Raw genomic sequence first — 17,121 nt, forward strand, 5'->3', positions numbered from 1 at the left:
CATGTTTTATTCCCCATTTCAAGTATTTGAAGGATTTATAATTTCCATCCCCCGTCAAACCTTACTCAGATATACCGCATGTGAGTTATTATTTGCAAGATATGGTGTCTAGAAAGACATCAACTTATATGCCTGTCTATGTTTGCAGCATGTCCAAATGCCACGGTAGTCCAAAACCTGACGCTTTACTTGTATCAACATGATCAATTTTTCCCGCCGAGTGATTCACTCGACTTTAGAAGCAGTCGCTAGACTGTAAATGCTTGGAAGTAGAATACTTGAAGTCAAAGAAACAGAGTATTGGGGGGTACACTACTATGCTTGATAGGTATTCAATGGACAACTCATATTGCCGTTTTGGGTCAAGCGTCTAGAGCCAGATTGGGTGCCTCAGGAATCAGGGTGGCGCAGGACAACGGGTTCGAGTGTGGCGCAGTGAATATTATGACCCAACCGTTCGTAAACCGGGCATTTATTCCGTCATACTTTATGGCCGTAAGAACCTTCCAGTCTTGGAACTTTGTACAGCTGTCATATTATGACAAGTCGCACGGACGTTGCAGACTTTTCAAGCAGATCAAGCTACAGTTCAGTTCCCTGTTCAAGTGGCGGTACACTGATCTATTGTACGGAGAATTTCGAGTTGGCAGTGGCGCTTTTACATGAGTTTTGCCTCATATAGACGTAAAAAAAAAACCTTACTCTATAATGCAGACATATTGATAATGCTTCTCTCCACTCGGAGTGGCCGAAGGATGCATGGATGATTTTGGGTATGAGTTGTCACCTCAGTTGCTTGACATTGCCATTTACAGGGCTTGATAAAATAAACAATCATTCGAATAGGTGAATTTGAACAATTGAAATAGAAAGCAACAGCATTCGGTAAATATTTCTATACTTAGAAACCCTTGGAAGTGAGCGACTGAATGGATATTATCGTTGATTACGGGGGTGAAAGGCGACAGTCACATGACTGGAACCCCAACGACGCGACTGCTCGCGTCCCCATCTGTCATCCCCAGCTGTACATTCACTCCAATTTCATTTCCTCTCGACCAGCTTTTTTGTCGCATTATGATCGCGAACCAGTATTGATACCACGCACATCAATTTCTCACCCCTCCGAGCCAATTCTCCTACCAGACCCAAACCCCCATCACATTCCACCTCTATCAAACCAATCACCGAAAATGGCCACCGACTACAGCAAGAAGACCAACGCCGAGCTTGTGGAGGTCCTCAAAGCCCGCTCCCTGCCACACACTGGGAAAAAGGCTGAGCTGGTTGCCCGTATTCAGGAGGACGACGAGAAGACGGCTGGAGCTCCCGCCGCAGCTCCCGCCGCAGCCTCGAAGACCGACGCTGCAGAGGATGTTATCGACTGGGACGACGATGTGCCCGCTGAGACCACTGTAACCGAGAAGCCTGCCACGGAGGCAGGTGCTAACGCCATTGCTGCTGGCGGCAAGGGCGCTGTCGCCAACCCTGTTGCCGTTCCTAACCAGAAACTCGACACTGATCCCGCTGCCACCGACGACCTGAAGGTGGAATCCGTCGGCGAGCCCGCACCTGCTGCCGCAGAACCCGTCGCAGAGACCGAGAAGAAGCCTGCAGTTGATTACACTCGTGGTCTGCCTGCAACGGAACTAGAGGAGGAGTTGCGCAAGCGCAAGGCCCGTGCCGAGAAATTTGGCATCATTGAGGATACAGAGACTGCATTGAAGGAGGCTGAGAAGTCGCTCGCACGCGCGAAGCGCTTCGGTACTGCCACCGAAGGTGACAGCGCTGCTAGTGCTAGTGTGAAGGGCCTCGATCAAGCTCTCCCTGATGAGAAGTCGCGCAAGCGGGCACGCACTGAGCAGAGTGGCCAGGGTGGTCAAGGTGGTCAGGGTGGTCAGGGTGGTCAAGGTGGCCGAGGTGGTAAACGTCGCGACCACGGTCGCAACCGCAACCGCCGCGGTGGAAACAATGGAGGAAACAATGGAGCTAGCGCTTCAAGTGGACAGAAGAACCACAATGATAAGGATAAACTGGCTGCGGAGGCGCGCAAGAAGCGGTTTGCGACTGCGGCTTGAACATTCTAAGCATTTTTGATGCTTGAGTCTTTCCTCCTTGTCATTAACGTCAGATATTTCCACCATTTTTCCTTTTCTCTTTGTGTCTACATATTTCAGGTCTTTACGGGGCGTTTGTACCAAGATACTATGCAATTCAATGGTTCAATAAATGTTATGTGAACGAATTGAACTCAATCTTACCACTGCCATTACTTATCTCTGATCATCACATCATATCATCTGGCAATCTGCAATTTGCAATTTGTAATTCCTCGAAAAGTGCAAAGCACCGAGCACCAGTCCCCATGTGCGAAGTCAGCTGAAAAGTGCATTAGCCTCCGGTTCCTGCAGCATCGCAGCTGGCCACTTACGCCCACACGCCCCAAGGCGGATTGACCCCTCCAGATCGGCGTTCGGGATCGACGAACCCACAGACAGAAAAACTCCCGAGCTCAAGAGGGCAAGTCTAGAAAATTCCCACGCATAAGTACGGCTACGCTCGTAACTCGGCACCAGTACCTACGCAAAGACCCTGGCTCATTTCCCGTAAGCCTAGCCAGTACTATGTTTACCGCCGGGCCCCACATGGATGGAAAGCGAGTCCAGCGAATCCGAGGCCACCAACGACTTTTTGTTCGATGGTGGCTGCTGGGGCCAAGAATATAGGGCGGTTAGCTACGTCAATCAGCGCAGTTAGAAGCGTTCATTGCTGGATTTCCCGGTGGAGCATCACAGCCCACTAGGCCAGCCCGCTGCAGCGGTCCCAGCTAGGCTAGGCCTTGAAATCGTATGTTGTATGCCACTGGTTAATGAACATCCCAACATCCATGGTTATATTTCATAAGGAAAAGTGAATACGACCCCCACTAATCTCTTATTTTTGGGAGTCAGGGGTGTCTCGTTCCCTGGTCAAGGGCTCGGGTCGGGCCATTCGTACCAGACTCTGGATAACGGTTTATAGATTAGTCAAGATCGAGACATTCGATTTGAAATGGATATTTGGCTTATCATAATCTGATGTGAAATGTTATCATGTAACTACGTTCACCCCAAGGTAAGAGGACAGGTCTCATTGACGAATAGCAGATTCTGCTGCAACCAGTACCGGTCTTGCAGGACCCCCTAGCGACCACGTTTGGAAATTCTCCGAGTCCTGGAGTAAAAATTAAAGAAAGTAGGACTGTGCGCTGAACAATAAGCACACAGACAAAAAGCAAAAACCAAAGTAAATAGGGATGGATCGCCGTGCAGTAAGATCGGGTTCGGCGTCCCCGATCGATGAGTTGTCAATGAGGCGACGCAAACGCGGTGAACATACTCTGGTCCCTGACAGGACAGTTCGAGTAAGAAGCTTTGCCATGATTCTTATGCTCAGCTTGAATGTCAGTAAATCTTGAATTGAACGTGCGAACCACAAGTATTGGGATATTCCAACATGCCACCCAAATCCCGCCACTGTCGCAACCAATGTCGAACTACTGTATGCCGCTGATAGCCTTTCCCCGAAACCCTGCCTAGTACATATCCGTCGACCAACGATAGTGGATTCTAGCCGGGGAAGGTCTCGAGTGGGCCTTCTCCATGCGAGCGTGCGCACAATCTTGTTACGGTGATAGGATTAAGTTTGTAGCGGAGGGCTTTTGGGGCCGTTGCTTCAGACTTGCACGATCCGGCTCAGGATTTGCTTCCTACAGGTCTAGCACGTAGCGCAAGTCTCGACTCATCACGTACCTTTTGTGCACCAATGAAGGCTTCGTAATGTGTACTGGAAAATGCCTATACCATTTTCAGCATTCTATATGTGGAAGAGTATTTTTTGATTTTCCCCACAACGGGCAGAAACACCCGAGTCAGCAATACAAAACCGCGACGGGAGTACATCTCGAAAACTCTTTCTCCTCTTACTCTCCTAGAGTCTTATTCCTAGAGCCTTATTCTATGGCAGAAAATCAAAGTCCTACCTATTTTAGGCTCCTATGGATTTACCTCTGACGTGGCCGAGGCTTGAAAATCCCGTGCCACATTGCTGGCTGTGGCGAAGCAGCTGCAGCTCCGCCGATCAGAACAAAGTCGGTGAATTTCAACCTTTTATCTGACATCTGTCGGGCTCTTTAATGATTCTAATTGCATTCTTAGTTGCATCTTTATAATTTGTTTGTTGGCTTTGAGATTCCCACTCTGCGATCTCTATTCTCCGCTATTAATACGCCCAGAGTCCTGGAGACCTGTACATGAAAGTAATGACTTGGATTTTTGTACGTCAATAACGTCAATAGTCTTGGACCTTTGTCAAATACTATGTTGTCCCCCATACCAGATCTATGGAGCTCATGCATACATCTAGTGCCATCGACATACCCTACACTAGCGTGATGATTACGATATCGATGCGTATGTACCTACTTGATTACTTGTCTCAACATGGGAACTGGAGACTCCAATCACAGTCACACCATGTCGTACGATTCTGGACGTATGCCGCCGAAGGCATCGTCTGCAGAATCATCACATCCGCCGTCCAACTCTGGCATTCCTAACGCATCTCGATTCCAAAGATCTTTACTGGCAAGGCCAGTCAATCCTCGAAGCCGCGCATTATCTTTCTCCAGTGCGGAAGGAACTAGGCAAATCCCTGCACCGGTACAGCCTAACAACCGTTCTAAACGACTATCACTGCTACCGCGGCCCAGCACGGGCGGTCTGACATTTCCAAGCCCTCCATCATCGACGCCATCGCCCCAAACCCCAATTCAGCCTATTCCATCCTCTGTATCCACTCCAGACATTACAAGCCCGTCTGCATTTCTTCCACCTGTGCCCATTTACCAGGCACAAACGCCACCGACTAAAAGGATCCGAAATGTCCTGCGCAGAAAGGCGCCAGTGATAGGAAAGCATGTGGAGCAGAATCAATCCCAAAAGCTCAGCCTGGTGATTCCGCAAGGAAGCCAGCCTAACGAGATGAAGGACCCTAGGTTACGTTCCACCCCAGATGCATACTTTGCTGGACCCTCGGCATCGGCGTCTTCGCAGAGTTCCAGTGACAAGACGCCCAAAAGTGCCATGGAAATTCCCAAGAGTGGACCAGCAGAACTGGCTAGCCTTCGTACAGTCAACACTCAGAACCTTCCCCCCATGCATTCATTTCCATCCGCAAGCAGCCCCTCAACAAGATACTCCGAGTCCCCGGGCATGTGGAGTCGCGGTTCGACACCGACCTCATTATCCTCATACTCTCCGGGGCTTATGCACACAAGCAAAGTTGGACGTTTAAGACAGCCCAGCCCATCCCACACTAGACTGCCATTGTTCTCGCCGTCATCCTCTAATGCAAGTCCTCAAAGTGCACAAAGTGATCGACGAGAGCCCAAAACACATCGAACAGCACTTCCTCAACGGTCTCTAGGCCCAAGTCCAGTGGCATCCACCGCACAGAAACAAATGCCTAAGCCTGTTCCTACAAAGACCCCAGGTCCTCCCCACAGCCCACCGCCAAGAAAATCGTCCGTGAACTTTAGTCCGAAGGACTCTCCGCCCAAGGACTCTGATATCGACGTGGAGAAGGCCAGAAAGGAAGTTGAGGAAGCCGAACGAGAACTGTTCAACGCGCATAAAAGAAGGATTGTCAATGTCGCCAGTCCCGAGGCTAGTGTGCCAAAGACACCACCACGACCAAGCAGAGATGGCACTCATTGTTTAAATCTGGAGACCTCACCAGTGATACAAAGCAATTTACAATACCTCAAGACAACGGGTCACAAGAGACGCGAATCTATGGAAAGAGCTCTTACCGCGGCTCAGCCGTTCCCAACTGCAAATTCATCTGCTGCTACTTCGGTGGACTCTTTCCGATCGAAGGACATATCTCGAATTCCATCGCGCGACACAGGGCCCCCGGTGATGGCTCGTAAGTCACCTAAGTTGGTCAAGGATCCTCCCAAAGCACCTACCAAGGAGAATACCGAGCCGAAAAAGCCCGTCACAACCAAGCGATTTGGCATTTTCCCCAAGAAGTCTAAACCAGAAATGGAAAGCAACACTGGTGAACACAATCGACCACCAGGACGCAAGGGTCCAGTAGCAGGAACTGGTCACGAAGGATACGGGAAATACAGCCAGCGCGGGAGGAAAGCGAGTGCAAGCAGTAGCACTGGTGTCAGGACGCGATCAACGAGTACAACCCGAAGCGCATCGCAATCAATTGCTAGCAGCAAGGGAAGTATGTCAAGTCGCCCGGATCTGGAACTCGATGATTTCCTCTCAAGTCGTCTTGAGCCTGTGATAATTAGCGGTGGCGGCTTGACTCTTTCGCGGACCCAAAGCGAACAGAGCATGAGCAGCCTTAGTGTTGCATCATCAAGCCTGCATCGTCCGACCCCTCTCACAGTATCTACTGTTCAATCCACCGATTCTTTGGTGACAACATCGACAGATATTCTAAATGAGGTGAAGCTGCCTACTGCATCGAGCACTACCTTGGCATCGACTCGGAGCCAGAGTTCAGAAAGGAAATCAGAGTCTGTCGAACGTCCCCAGCCGTCGAAGTCACGTATGCCAGTACCCAAAGGAAAGAAGCATGGGATATATGGATACTCAGAAGCGGCCCAGACTCAAACATCTCTCTCGAGTGCTGTATCAACAACTGTTCCTGTCCAGATTCCCAAGAGCACTGCCGGCTCATACAACCAGCAGCAACCAGCAGCAACGAAAGGGGGCCAAGAAGTTAATAAGAAAGGGAAAAACTCTCGGTGGAATCTATTCCAAAGAAACCGCCCTGAGCCGCCTAAAGTCCCTGCTCCTGAGCCCGCCCCCGCTTCTCACACTGCCCAGCTTCATGCAGCGATCTCACCAGTCGTGAAAACTCGACCTGTTGCCCACTATGCACTAGTGGATGCCGATTCTGACGAGCTTGACGACATAATCAATAACATCGAGCACTCTCCACCTACAGAAGAGGAGATTTTTGTACCAGCGGTAGAGATACCAGCAAGCCTGAATATCAGGAAAAGACAGCCATCCGTCTTACTACCTTCCCCACCGAAATTGCATGGCGAGTTTGAGAAAGATGGACGTTCTTCTCCAAAGACTGCAATGTTCAACCGCAATATGATGGATCTGGATCCTGAAAGTAGCCCTGAAGAGCGCCGACCTAGACGACTCGCTTCTGTGGGTCGCATTCCGAAAGTTGTTTCTCGGCGCGATAGACAACACACTCCGGCGACGCAATCTTTTTCTCGACCATTCAGCGTCGCTGAATCACCGCCTTCAGTCCCAGCTCACAAACAATTAGGCCCACATGATTACCCGGGCCTCACCAATTCTCCTTGGAAGCCACAGGTGGATATTCCGGGTAGCCAGCCGTCTGACTGGGGTTATAACTACACCCAGGGTTTTAGTGCGCCTGCGACGATTAGCGCCTTGAATTTCCTTGCTGGTCCTTATTCGGCTCACGAATTTATCCAATTCTCACCGCAAAAGGGCTCTCCATCGTCGAGCAGCCCTTTGGCAGCGGTGACGGCTGTTGTTCCCAAGCCAGAAACAGCTCCTATGGAGGATGAGATCTGGAAGGAGTACGATGATTTGATCGATGTCCTTTCCCCAGAGGAACCGAAGCCAGCTGAATCTGATGAAGGAGAGAATGATGAGAGATTTCAGTTTGCAACCATGGCGAGCAGGGCTCTCCAGGACGAATTGAACAATCCAAATTCTCTTCGTCCCATGCCATCTGCATCCGGTGAAGCATCAATTCGCTCCAGTAGCGACTCAGTTCGCCTGCGTCGGTCTAGGATTGTGTCTGCTTTGCATTCTTCCCTCTCTCCATCAACCCAACCTTCTTACAGTAACCTCATCGCCAGCTACGGAGATGATGAGGAGCCGAGGAGCCCAGAAGTTCCTGTGCATTCTCCCAAAGACAAATTCCAAGAGCAGCAATCGACTTTCCTTCAGTCTCTGGCCGCAGCTCCCAGTCCTGAACCAAAGTCACGCAGTGACCGGAAGTCTATGCTAGGCTCATCAGAGCGAGCTTGGGATGCAGTAACTCGTACTAATATGCGGTCTGCTTCTTTGATGACCAGCCGTTGGCTGTCATTCGGGCGTGTCCTCTTCAGCCCTGCACACAACCACGTCAAGACTGGAACCCATGGACGGATTCTTGTAATTGATGGACTCGGGAATGACGATTGGTCTTTTTATTGCTCATTGACCTACCCCGGTGCCGAGGTATACAGCTTGAGCGGTCGACCGGTTTCCACAGCGATGCCCCATCCTGCTGCATGGCAGCCTCCTACCAACCACCACACCGTCTATCACGCCGGCCTGCAAAACCCGTTGCCGTTTCCCAAAGACTATTTTGCCGCCACAGTTCTGCGATTCCCTGCAGCCAGCCCCGAGGCGATACAGAATAACATTATTCAGGAGTGTAAACGGGTTCTCCGCTCCGGCGGTTACCTGGAAATGAGTCTCCTGGACCGCGACATGGTCAACATGGGCCCTCGCACCCGCAAAGCCGTCCGCCGACTCAAGGAAATGACCTGCCTCGCAAACCCAGCCATTAGCCTCAAGCCTAGCAGCGATAATGTCCAGCGTCTGCTTGGCACCCAGGGCTTTGACAATCTCCGCCGGTGTATGGTGCGAATCCCAGTAGCAGGCATGGTCGTTCGATCCTCCGGCTCGACTACCTCTTCATCGAACAAATCCTTCTTGGCAACAGCAACGACCTCGTCAACCGGATTCTCTCTTCCGGCTATATCGGTCACTGGAACGACTGGTAGTCAGAGCACCCGAACGGCTTCCAAGTCGTCTCCTTCTGATGACACCAGTATCTCCCTAGGAGACCTTCTTTCAGATCCATCACCCTCCGCCGCTAATGACGAGTCCATCGCTAAGATTGTGGCACGTGTTGGTCGGTGGTGGTATACGAAGTGTTACGAGGATCCTGTGCTCCCCGACACCGGAGACAACGATCCCAGCATGTGGAACGACCGCAAGGTTCTGCGCGAATCTCAGCAACGTGGAACTGGTTTCCGTATGTTGATTGCGTATGCACAGAAACCGAGTGAGGTTAAGAGACGCACTGCCAGCGTCTAAATGACGATTAATTATGATATGATACATATGATTCCACCCGACTTGCATGACATGGATACCCTTTACAGCTCGATTATTTTTTCTGCTTTTCTCTTCTTTTCTTTCTTTCTTTCTTTCTTTTCTTTTTCTCTCTCTTCTTCATCACCCTCAATTTTCTCTTTCGTTTTTGTCAAACTCGAGTACCAGCATTTACGGGGAGGCAGATTTGTGATTCAAGAATTGCATTGACCACGCGGTCTCTATTGCGAAGAGTATACTAACTTGAAGGATATTTGATTACTTGCATGACGATGCGATGATAATTGCGGAAAATACTGTTTCTGCATCCCACAGCTGGCCTAATTGATGTATTTGTTGCTTTTCATCTTATGAGCAGGACTAAATGGATGAAAAATCAAACTATATTGAATTTTAATATCTTGCAAATTTTCACTTCATCATTTATTGCGAATATTCCACAAATTTGATATCGTATCACTTTAGATTGGAACGATGGTCGCGTCCTTGCATGCGCAGAACACGTAGGCAGTGGTGTTCGGAAATCATACCGTAGACTACATCCGGGATTGGATGTACAGAGCTCATGTCACCGGTCTTATAGCTTACAGTTAGATTATGTAGTCGGTGTAGAATCCACCTACCTTTATATCCTGCATTATAAAACTTACTGGCTCGATTCATAACATTGAATTTCACCAGGAATATCGGACCCTCGCTATACATGAACCGGTCACACCGGAGTAAGCACGGGGAGCTAATGGCGTATTTCAGAACCATATGCCAAATGCAACGTCTCAATACGAATAATCAAACTCATCTTTTTCCTTCTAACGGATATGTAGCACCGTCTCATATCAAACTTGGGCATTTTAATTCAATCACTGATCCAAATCTCATCATTCATGAAATGACATGCAACAGATGAATATACTTTTCCCATAGCTTCAGTAGCTATTGATCTTGATCATCGCACATCTCACCCATAAGGAATGGAACTGAATTCCATCTGACCCGACGAAGATGCCTCCCGGGATCATGGATCTCGTTCCGTGCGTGCAACCATCGCCGGTTATCAAGCAAGATGATGGAGCCACCGGGTAGTACGTCGGGAGTTAGGTGTAGAACAGCTCGCGACTGCACTTCATGCTGCTGTAAAGTGCGTTCCAGCTCATATAGCGCCTTTTCAGCGCGAACGCTCATGGGGGTAATGATATCCCTGCGGTACCGCATGGTTGTATATTTATTTTTGCCATCGGCTGCCAAAATGCTGCCGACAATATTCTGTTCATTGGCATCTTTGATGAACTCGGGTGGAATGGCGATGCTATATTCTGGCTGGAATAGGGCGACAAGAGTGCTCTGCGAAAGGAAATGGCTCAACTGTTCCACATTCAAGACAGAGAGTGTGCCTCCGCCGCAGCGGTCGGGCTGTAGGACTTGAAGAGCGAAGAATCGTGGCGTGGGGTTTTCGTAGCTGCAATCTGTGTGCCATGGGAAGTCTTCCATGGTCTCCGATCGAGCGCGATAGTTTTTAGTCTGGAAGTTGGCAGTGCTAGGACGGACATCCCAAAACCAACCACGCGTGGCACTGTGTGATATAGGTAGCCCATGACCGTGGTGTTTGTGGAAGTTGAGTATCAAGGACTCGAGATATTGGCAATCTCGATCCTCAAATCGCAGGCTAATCTTCAAAATCCCATGGTTTTGAAGAATCTCAGAAGCATTGCGGACGTGCGAAAGGTGCTGAGCTGATGCAAGATTAGGTGCCACCAGATGAGGTACAGCTGATGCGACACTCGAAATGGATTGACTGTTTACGCAGCCAGGTCTGAACTGCATCAGCGAGCCCCGGGTTATGTGCCGGGAGCTTGTGGTGCGACTGAGAATTCGCTGCATGTTTGGGTAGATATTCATGACCATAGATGCTCTCCTGGTACTAGCTTGAAGCTAAAGGTCAAAATCCCATTCTACCAGGCCCTTAGTATCCGTGGCCTATATTGATAAATCTGCGACCTGGTGATTGAGTGGAAAGGCCCACTCTGTACACAGCCAGTGGTGTACATGTGTTATAATGTATGACCAGCTGGGCTAAATCCCGAGGTCCATGGATGCGTCTTCTACATCATTATTTTCATAGAGGCTTCTTCATGTTACATGTGGTTACTGCAGAATTTGTGTAGGTAAACCCAGTCAATAGCTGCAACGCGTTCCTACATCTCCAAGGCTGACCCAGGCAAAAGTCTGACCCAACCTTGTACAATATTATGGTCTTGAAAAACTATGCATATCCGTGAGTGGAAATGGAAGCCTGCAGTCCATCCCAAACCTAGCTTGGTATACATGCGAAATACAAATACGCTCGAGGGGGTCAAAAGATTACTATACGTCTATACACAACTTTTTTTTGGATCAAGCACAGTGTTATACAAATTTTATCACTAGAAATATGATTCTCATCATTTTAATGTGTTACTCACCCAGTGTTTTCAACCAAAGCCAAACAATCAGCGAATCAATATTATTCCGTTCAAAACCTAGTCCTTCTTGTTGCTTTTATGGCAATCTCTTTTTGTTCCAGAACCAGCTAGTCAGCTTAGACATGCAATATGATCAAGTGCAGTGAGAGACAATAGTCAGTAAAAGTAGACTAAGCAAAAACAGCCTTACTTTAACATTTTTAGTGGAATTTGAAACGGAAATAATTGCAGCTAGATGGCCAAAACTAAGTTACTGGTCATACTTTGCCACCTTCCAAGATTCGTAGGCCAACCGGCTTACTTAGCTTTAGTTATGTTCATCATATGACCATCTTGTTATTCAAGTAAAATGATTGCCTATTGATCCTAGTCTTAAAGTGGTTAATCAAGAAAGCTGGGCATTGACGTCAGATCTTTTTCTAGAACACACCCACAGGGCTGTACACCCCCACTAAGCTGACTGCGCCACACCGGCGAACACGAGGGAACCAGGCACCGGAGCCGTTGTGTTATTTAACTCAAGTCTCATCTCCTACAGTTAGCTCCTAGCTTTTACATCTATCACATTAATCACATAATCATGTCGCATTATCCCCAATCTCGTGAGTACCTATACCCCACCCTTCTGCCCCGCAGATCGATAGCTGACGCGCATAATCTAGAACCACCTTACGGGGCTCCTCCCCAAGGCTATCCCCAGAACGCCTACCAACAACAACCCCCATATCCTCAACAGCAATACGGCGCACCTCAGGGCCCTCCACCACAAGGTCACTACCCACCCCAGGGCCAATACGGCCAACCTCCGCAGCAGCAAGGCTACTACGGCGCGCCCTCGCCCCAACCACCAGCCGGATACCATGCACCCCCTCAACCTCCAGCTGGGTATCACCACGCACCATCACCACAACCGGGATACGGCGCACCCCCACCAGGTCAAGCGCCCTACGGCCAAGGGCCGCCTCAAGGCTATGCGCCACCCCCAGGACCGCCACCCATGGGCGGTGCACCAGGCTACCCACCACAAGCCGGATACGGCGCACCACCTATGGGCTCGTATGGCGCACCAGCAATGCCCTCCCTCGGCTACGCACCCGGCCAAGTAGCACCAGGCGACTTCCGGCGCGAAGCGGACATCCTACGCAAGGCAATGAAAGGATTCGGCACAGACGAGAAGGCACTCATCCAAGTGCTAGCGCGTCTAGACCCGCTCCAGATGGCCGCAGTACGCGCCACATACTCGCAGCACATCGGTCGCGACCTGCACAAGGACGTAAAATCCGAGACAGGCGGGTATCTAGGCCAGGGACTGTTAGCCGTGATCGAGGGGCCATTGAATTACGATGTGGAATGTGCGCGTGAGTCGATTGTAGGCCTTGGCACCAAGGAGTGGTTGATGAATGATGTCCTACTTGGGAGATCTAATGCGGATCTCAACGCTATCAAGACAGCATATGAGCGCAAGTATCATCGTCATCTCACAAGGGATGTTGAGGACGATCTATCGATGAAGACTGCTGTCTTGTTCAAGCGGGTTTTGGAGGCCAGAAGACATGAGGAGTCCATGCCTTGCAATCCCCAAGATATCAGTGCTAAGGTTGCTGCTGTGCATGCCAAGCAGAAGGATCAGGCGCTTGATATTTTGGCGACTTCGTCGAATGCGGAGCTTCGCGCCATTGATCATGAGTTTAGCGCGAGGTATCATACTTCGTTGGAGAAGGTCATTTTGAAGGACTACTCGGGTCATATGGAGAAGGCTTACGTGCATATGGTACGGACCGCGACTGATCCGGCTATGCGTGATGCTATTCTACTCGAGGAATGCATGGCGGGTATGGGCACAAAGGATGAGGCTTTGGTCACGAGGATTGTGCGTTTGCACTGGAATCGGGATCACAAAGATCAGGTCAAGCGTGCCTACCGTCATAAGTTCAAGAAAGACTTGATCCAGCGAGTGCGCGGCGAGACTTCTGGTGACTATGAGCGCTTGATGGTTGCTTTGTTGGAGTAGTGGCCTCTGGCCCTGTATGTTTTTATGAATTTTGTGTATATTTCCACTTATATGGGTTAGGCTGGGTTGCCGCCAATCGTCGCGCCCATTTGTTTAATGTTTCTATTTTGATGTTTTTTGTATGAATTAATGCCATGAATGAAACAAACATGAAAACTTAAATTCTTTCAATCACCTTCATAACCTCCTTAGACCTATATAGTATTCATACTAAAGGCAATATGCATGTCAAGCAAAGAACACAGTATTCGTTTATACCAGAACGTAAGATTTCTTGGAAAGATAGCTCATATTGATTCAGTATACATGCATTCATCCATATCGTGATCATGATCATAACTTCATGGAAAGTACATAACGTTAAAAGGGTAAGGGTCAATATTCCATCATGTAAATATGGCATTTTAGCGAATCTCTCCCATAAGAGCAACGCGAGAGCCAGGGAAGAGTCCGGTACGGCCAGCATAGCAGCCCCAGAACCAGTCATCATTGACGTTTTCAACTTCTGTGATATCAGCACCACGCGGAAACATAAGCTCATCCTCTTCCTCGGGATAATATGACCACAGTGCGTGGACTATGAGGCCAACGCCTCCATCGGGTGGGAAGCGGCGGAAAGCAGGGGCGTACTGAGAGGTAGGAGTGCCTGTATTTGGAGATGCAGGATCCCCATCTGACGTATGTGTCTTATTAATGGAAGAAGCGAGAGTGCCTCGCACGCGAGAAGCCTTTTTGCGACGATCGTGGCCCTCTTTCCAGCTCCAATCCCCAACACCCAACTCAGGAGAAGCGACGGGGGAAGTAATGACAGGTGATGAAGAGGGTGATCGATTGACATGCTCATCTTGAAGAGCATGGCCGCCAACTAGATGCCTCGTGATGGTCCGTTTCTGGCCATCTTGATGGTCTTCGAAACCGACGACAATCATTCGGTGACCTGCCACACACCGGCGCCAGCCACCGTGGCCATTCTCCTTGCTAATCTTTGAGGTTACCACGAGCTTGAGATAACAATTCGTGCAAACGTCATAGTCACCAGAATTGCATTGTAGACAATGGTATCTCGAAACCGAGGCTGGAATTGGATAGGTGCAGATGTCACAGTTAGTGGAAAATGAGAGAATTTTGTAGCTTTCTGTAGTTTGCATAGGGGGTGGGCTGTTCGCTGCAACCACCGGTGTCGATGGAGAAGACGGCGCTGGGGTCCCAGCTAGACGACGGATCGGCAGGAGGGGATGAGTACAGCATCGCCCTTGGTTGACACAACGATTGCAGAACCCCCAATCTCCCTCGTTACATTGGCTGCACTTCCAGTAGCACTCATTTGTGCAAGACATACAAATGTCGCAGAATAGCCCAGCTTCCAGGCGGCGGGCCGGGTTATCATTTGTCACTTGCATCTCTCCATTCGTGGTGATCTGAGCAGTATCCGAAGGCCGCTGGTACTTGAAAGAGTGGAGTACATGGCCACCTTCGCGTATGCGCATTGGCTGGCCGTTTGATGATGCCAGCATTTGTTCGAATGTCGATTGCGCACTTGAACCGAAGCCGTACCATTGAAGACAGCCCCGACCAGAGCGGTAACATGGTAAGCAAAGGCGATAGTTTCCATCCTTGCACTGTAGGCATCTCTTGTGCAAGTCGTATTGGATGTTTGCTTTCCCACATCGATCGCATGATAGGGAAGGCTCAGCGAATTGCGTATTTGACGGCGTAGGAGCATTTGACCGTGAAGATGCTGGCCTATGTCGTCTATCGGACCTATTAGAAACGACTGGGGTTGAAGGATGGGATGAGCTCAATGGCGCTGCAGAGATAGGAGAGGCAGTGGCGGACTGGCTGTTGGTTTGTCGGGTGGAAGCTCGTTCTCTCCCTGCTCCTGTCCATACATCATGGATGGGTTGTTCTGTTTCCATTCCTCGGCGTGGCCGCTGGGAAGATGACTCTGCTCTTGGTCTGCCGTTATGAGAACTACGAGGGCGCTCACTTGTCATATCGCTCGAAGACCGAACTGCAGGTCGCAAAGTCTCGTCCGAAGTTGATGCTTGGTTCACTCGAACAGGTGACGTTCCCCGGGTGCCACTGGTATGATCCGAATTTCTTCGTTGGTGATTTCGAGGCGGGTGAGCTGCAGCTGAGCCAAGTAGATGCGGTCTAGATATAGGTGGCCGCCTTTCACCGGGGTCTCGAGACGTGGTACTTATTTCCCCTGATCTGTGGGCTGAATTTGACCGCCCATGCGACCGGTGGTTGCCTTCGGGTGACTGCCTGCGCCGTTGTGCTGGCCGGGAACTCGATTGTTGCATTTGCCTCTGACGAAGGACAGCCGCAATCCGCTCACTGATCTCCTCCTCTTGTGCAGGGCCAAGATTCTCAGTGTCGATACCATTCAGCAGGCCCTCTTCAACAATTTGCCGCAGAATCTCCTCTTGCATTGTCTCCGTCTCAGATGACAGGCTGAGCAGTGATCGCAAGCTCGACTGGTGCTCAACACGCCTGGTATGCTCGGAGTCATCCTGAGCTCGAGCTATGCGCCGCTGCCGTTCCGCCTCTTCCTCTCGCCTCCGTCGAGACCTCCCATCATCTGTATGCCTGTGCTCTGTATTGTCGTTCCTCGCTCGGCTGCTTTCTGGTTGCGTTCTGCGCCGTTCTTCACGGCGCTCTTCCCGTCGTACATGTGGCCGATTCTCGCGAAGACTCATATCACGAGCCTCCTCCAGAAGTCGCTGATCTTCCTCGTCTTCTGAGCTTTCCGCTTCTATTTGCTGCGGTGGGAAGACCGAGTCGCCCGGCTTATATCGTTCCGCGATCTCTTTCTTCTCATCTTCAGACCTGCCACGATCTGGCTTGGCCATCAAGACCATATCCAGGAGTGTTGTGACGGTAGCATTTGGGCGGGTACCGCGCACCTCAGCACGACATGAAGGGCAGGTAAATTTTGGGGAGGATCCGCGGGCTTGTCCGCGCGACCCTTGTGCGGTAAACCATTCTTTCACACAAGAGCCACAGTAGGTATGTAAACAGTCGAGCAGAGTGAGGGGCTGGTAGAGGAGCTCCGTGCAGATCTGAAATCGTCAGTCCCACGTAAGGGGCGAAGGAATGGAAAGCTTCTGGAAGTGGAATTTCGCGCACATACCGAGCACCCCAGCTCTTTCTCCAGGTCTGCTAGACCAGGCGCCTGCTGAGACATGGGGATATTGTTTAGAGGAATCACCCAGATCCAAGGAACAGGGATGTGGGAAACCACGGATCAGGCGGTGGAAACTTGAAAGTGGGCAAAAGAAATGATCTCCACAAGCTTATCGTGATCCCGCATTCATTTCATCATTGCTTTAACTCTGGCTCGTCTCTGGAGAGTTTTTGCTTTGAATTTTGCTTATTTCATTTCTTCAACGGTTCTCTTGTCAAATCTGACTTGCGGCTCCCGTCGGTAAGAGTTGGGTTGCGGTTTCATCGTCCTACATTGCGTTACAGTTTAATTGGCGCC

The 17,121-nt window shown here is 50.0% G+C and overlaps 5 protein-coding genes across 5 annotated transcripts; 3 read left to right on the plus strand and 2 right to left on the minus strand.

The window, feature by feature from the left end:
• Positions 1–1,193: 1,193 nt before the first annotated feature.
• Positions 1,194–2,078, plus strand: N7503_009598 (SAP domain-containing protein; the record flags this gene model as incomplete). Its single annotated transcript, XM_057069144.1, has 1 exon — positions 1,194–2,078. One exon carries the CDS (start codon positions 1,194–1,196, stop codon positions 2,076–2,078), a length of 885 nt encoding a protein of 294 aa, XP_056915755.1.
• Positions 2,079–4,514: 2,436 nt separating this feature from the next.
• On the plus strand, positions 4,515–9,146 carry N7503_009599 (uncharacterized protein; the record flags this gene model as incomplete). Its single annotated transcript, XM_057069145.1, has 1 exon — positions 4,515–9,146. One exon carries the CDS (start codon positions 4,515–4,517, stop codon positions 9,144–9,146), a length of 4,632 nt encoding a protein of 1,543 aa, XP_056915756.1.
• Positions 9,147–10,097: 951 nt separating this feature from the next.
• On the minus strand, positions 10,098–11,042 carry N7503_009600 (uncharacterized protein; the record flags this gene model as incomplete). The annotated part of the gene is made up of 1 exon (XM_057069146.1): positions 10,098–11,042. One exon carries the CDS (start codon positions 11,040–11,042, stop codon positions 10,098–10,100), a length of 945 nt encoding a protein of 314 aa, XP_056915757.1.
• A 1,161-nt stretch (positions 11,043–12,203) lies between these two features.
• N7503_009601 (uncharacterized protein) lies at positions 12,204–13,634 on the plus strand (the record flags this gene model as incomplete). Its single annotated transcript, XM_057069147.1, has 2 exons — positions 12,204–12,225; positions 12,286–13,634. The coding sequence occupies 2 exons, from the start codon at positions 12,204–12,206 to the stop codon at positions 13,632–13,634; spliced, it is 1,371 nt and encodes a 456-aa protein (XP_056915758.1).
• Positions 13,635–14,038: 404 nt separating this feature from the next.
• N7503_009602 (SH3 domain protein) lies at positions 14,039–16,824 on the minus strand (the record flags this gene model as incomplete). Its single annotated transcript, XM_057069148.1, has 2 exons — positions 14,039–16,699; positions 16,771–16,824. 2 exons carry the CDS (start codon positions 16,822–16,824, stop codon positions 14,039–14,041), a joined length of 2,715 nt encoding a protein of 904 aa, XP_056915759.1.
• Positions 16,825–17,121: the final 297 nt, after the last annotated feature.

Source organism: Penicillium pulvis, assembly GCF_028828015.1.
Source record: "Penicillium pulvis strain IBT 33274 chromosome Unknown scaffold_8_segment0_segment0, whole genome shotgun sequence".
Taxonomy (NCBI): Eukaryota; Fungi; Ascomycota; class Eurotiomycetes; order Eurotiales; family Aspergillaceae; genus Penicillium; species Penicillium pulvis.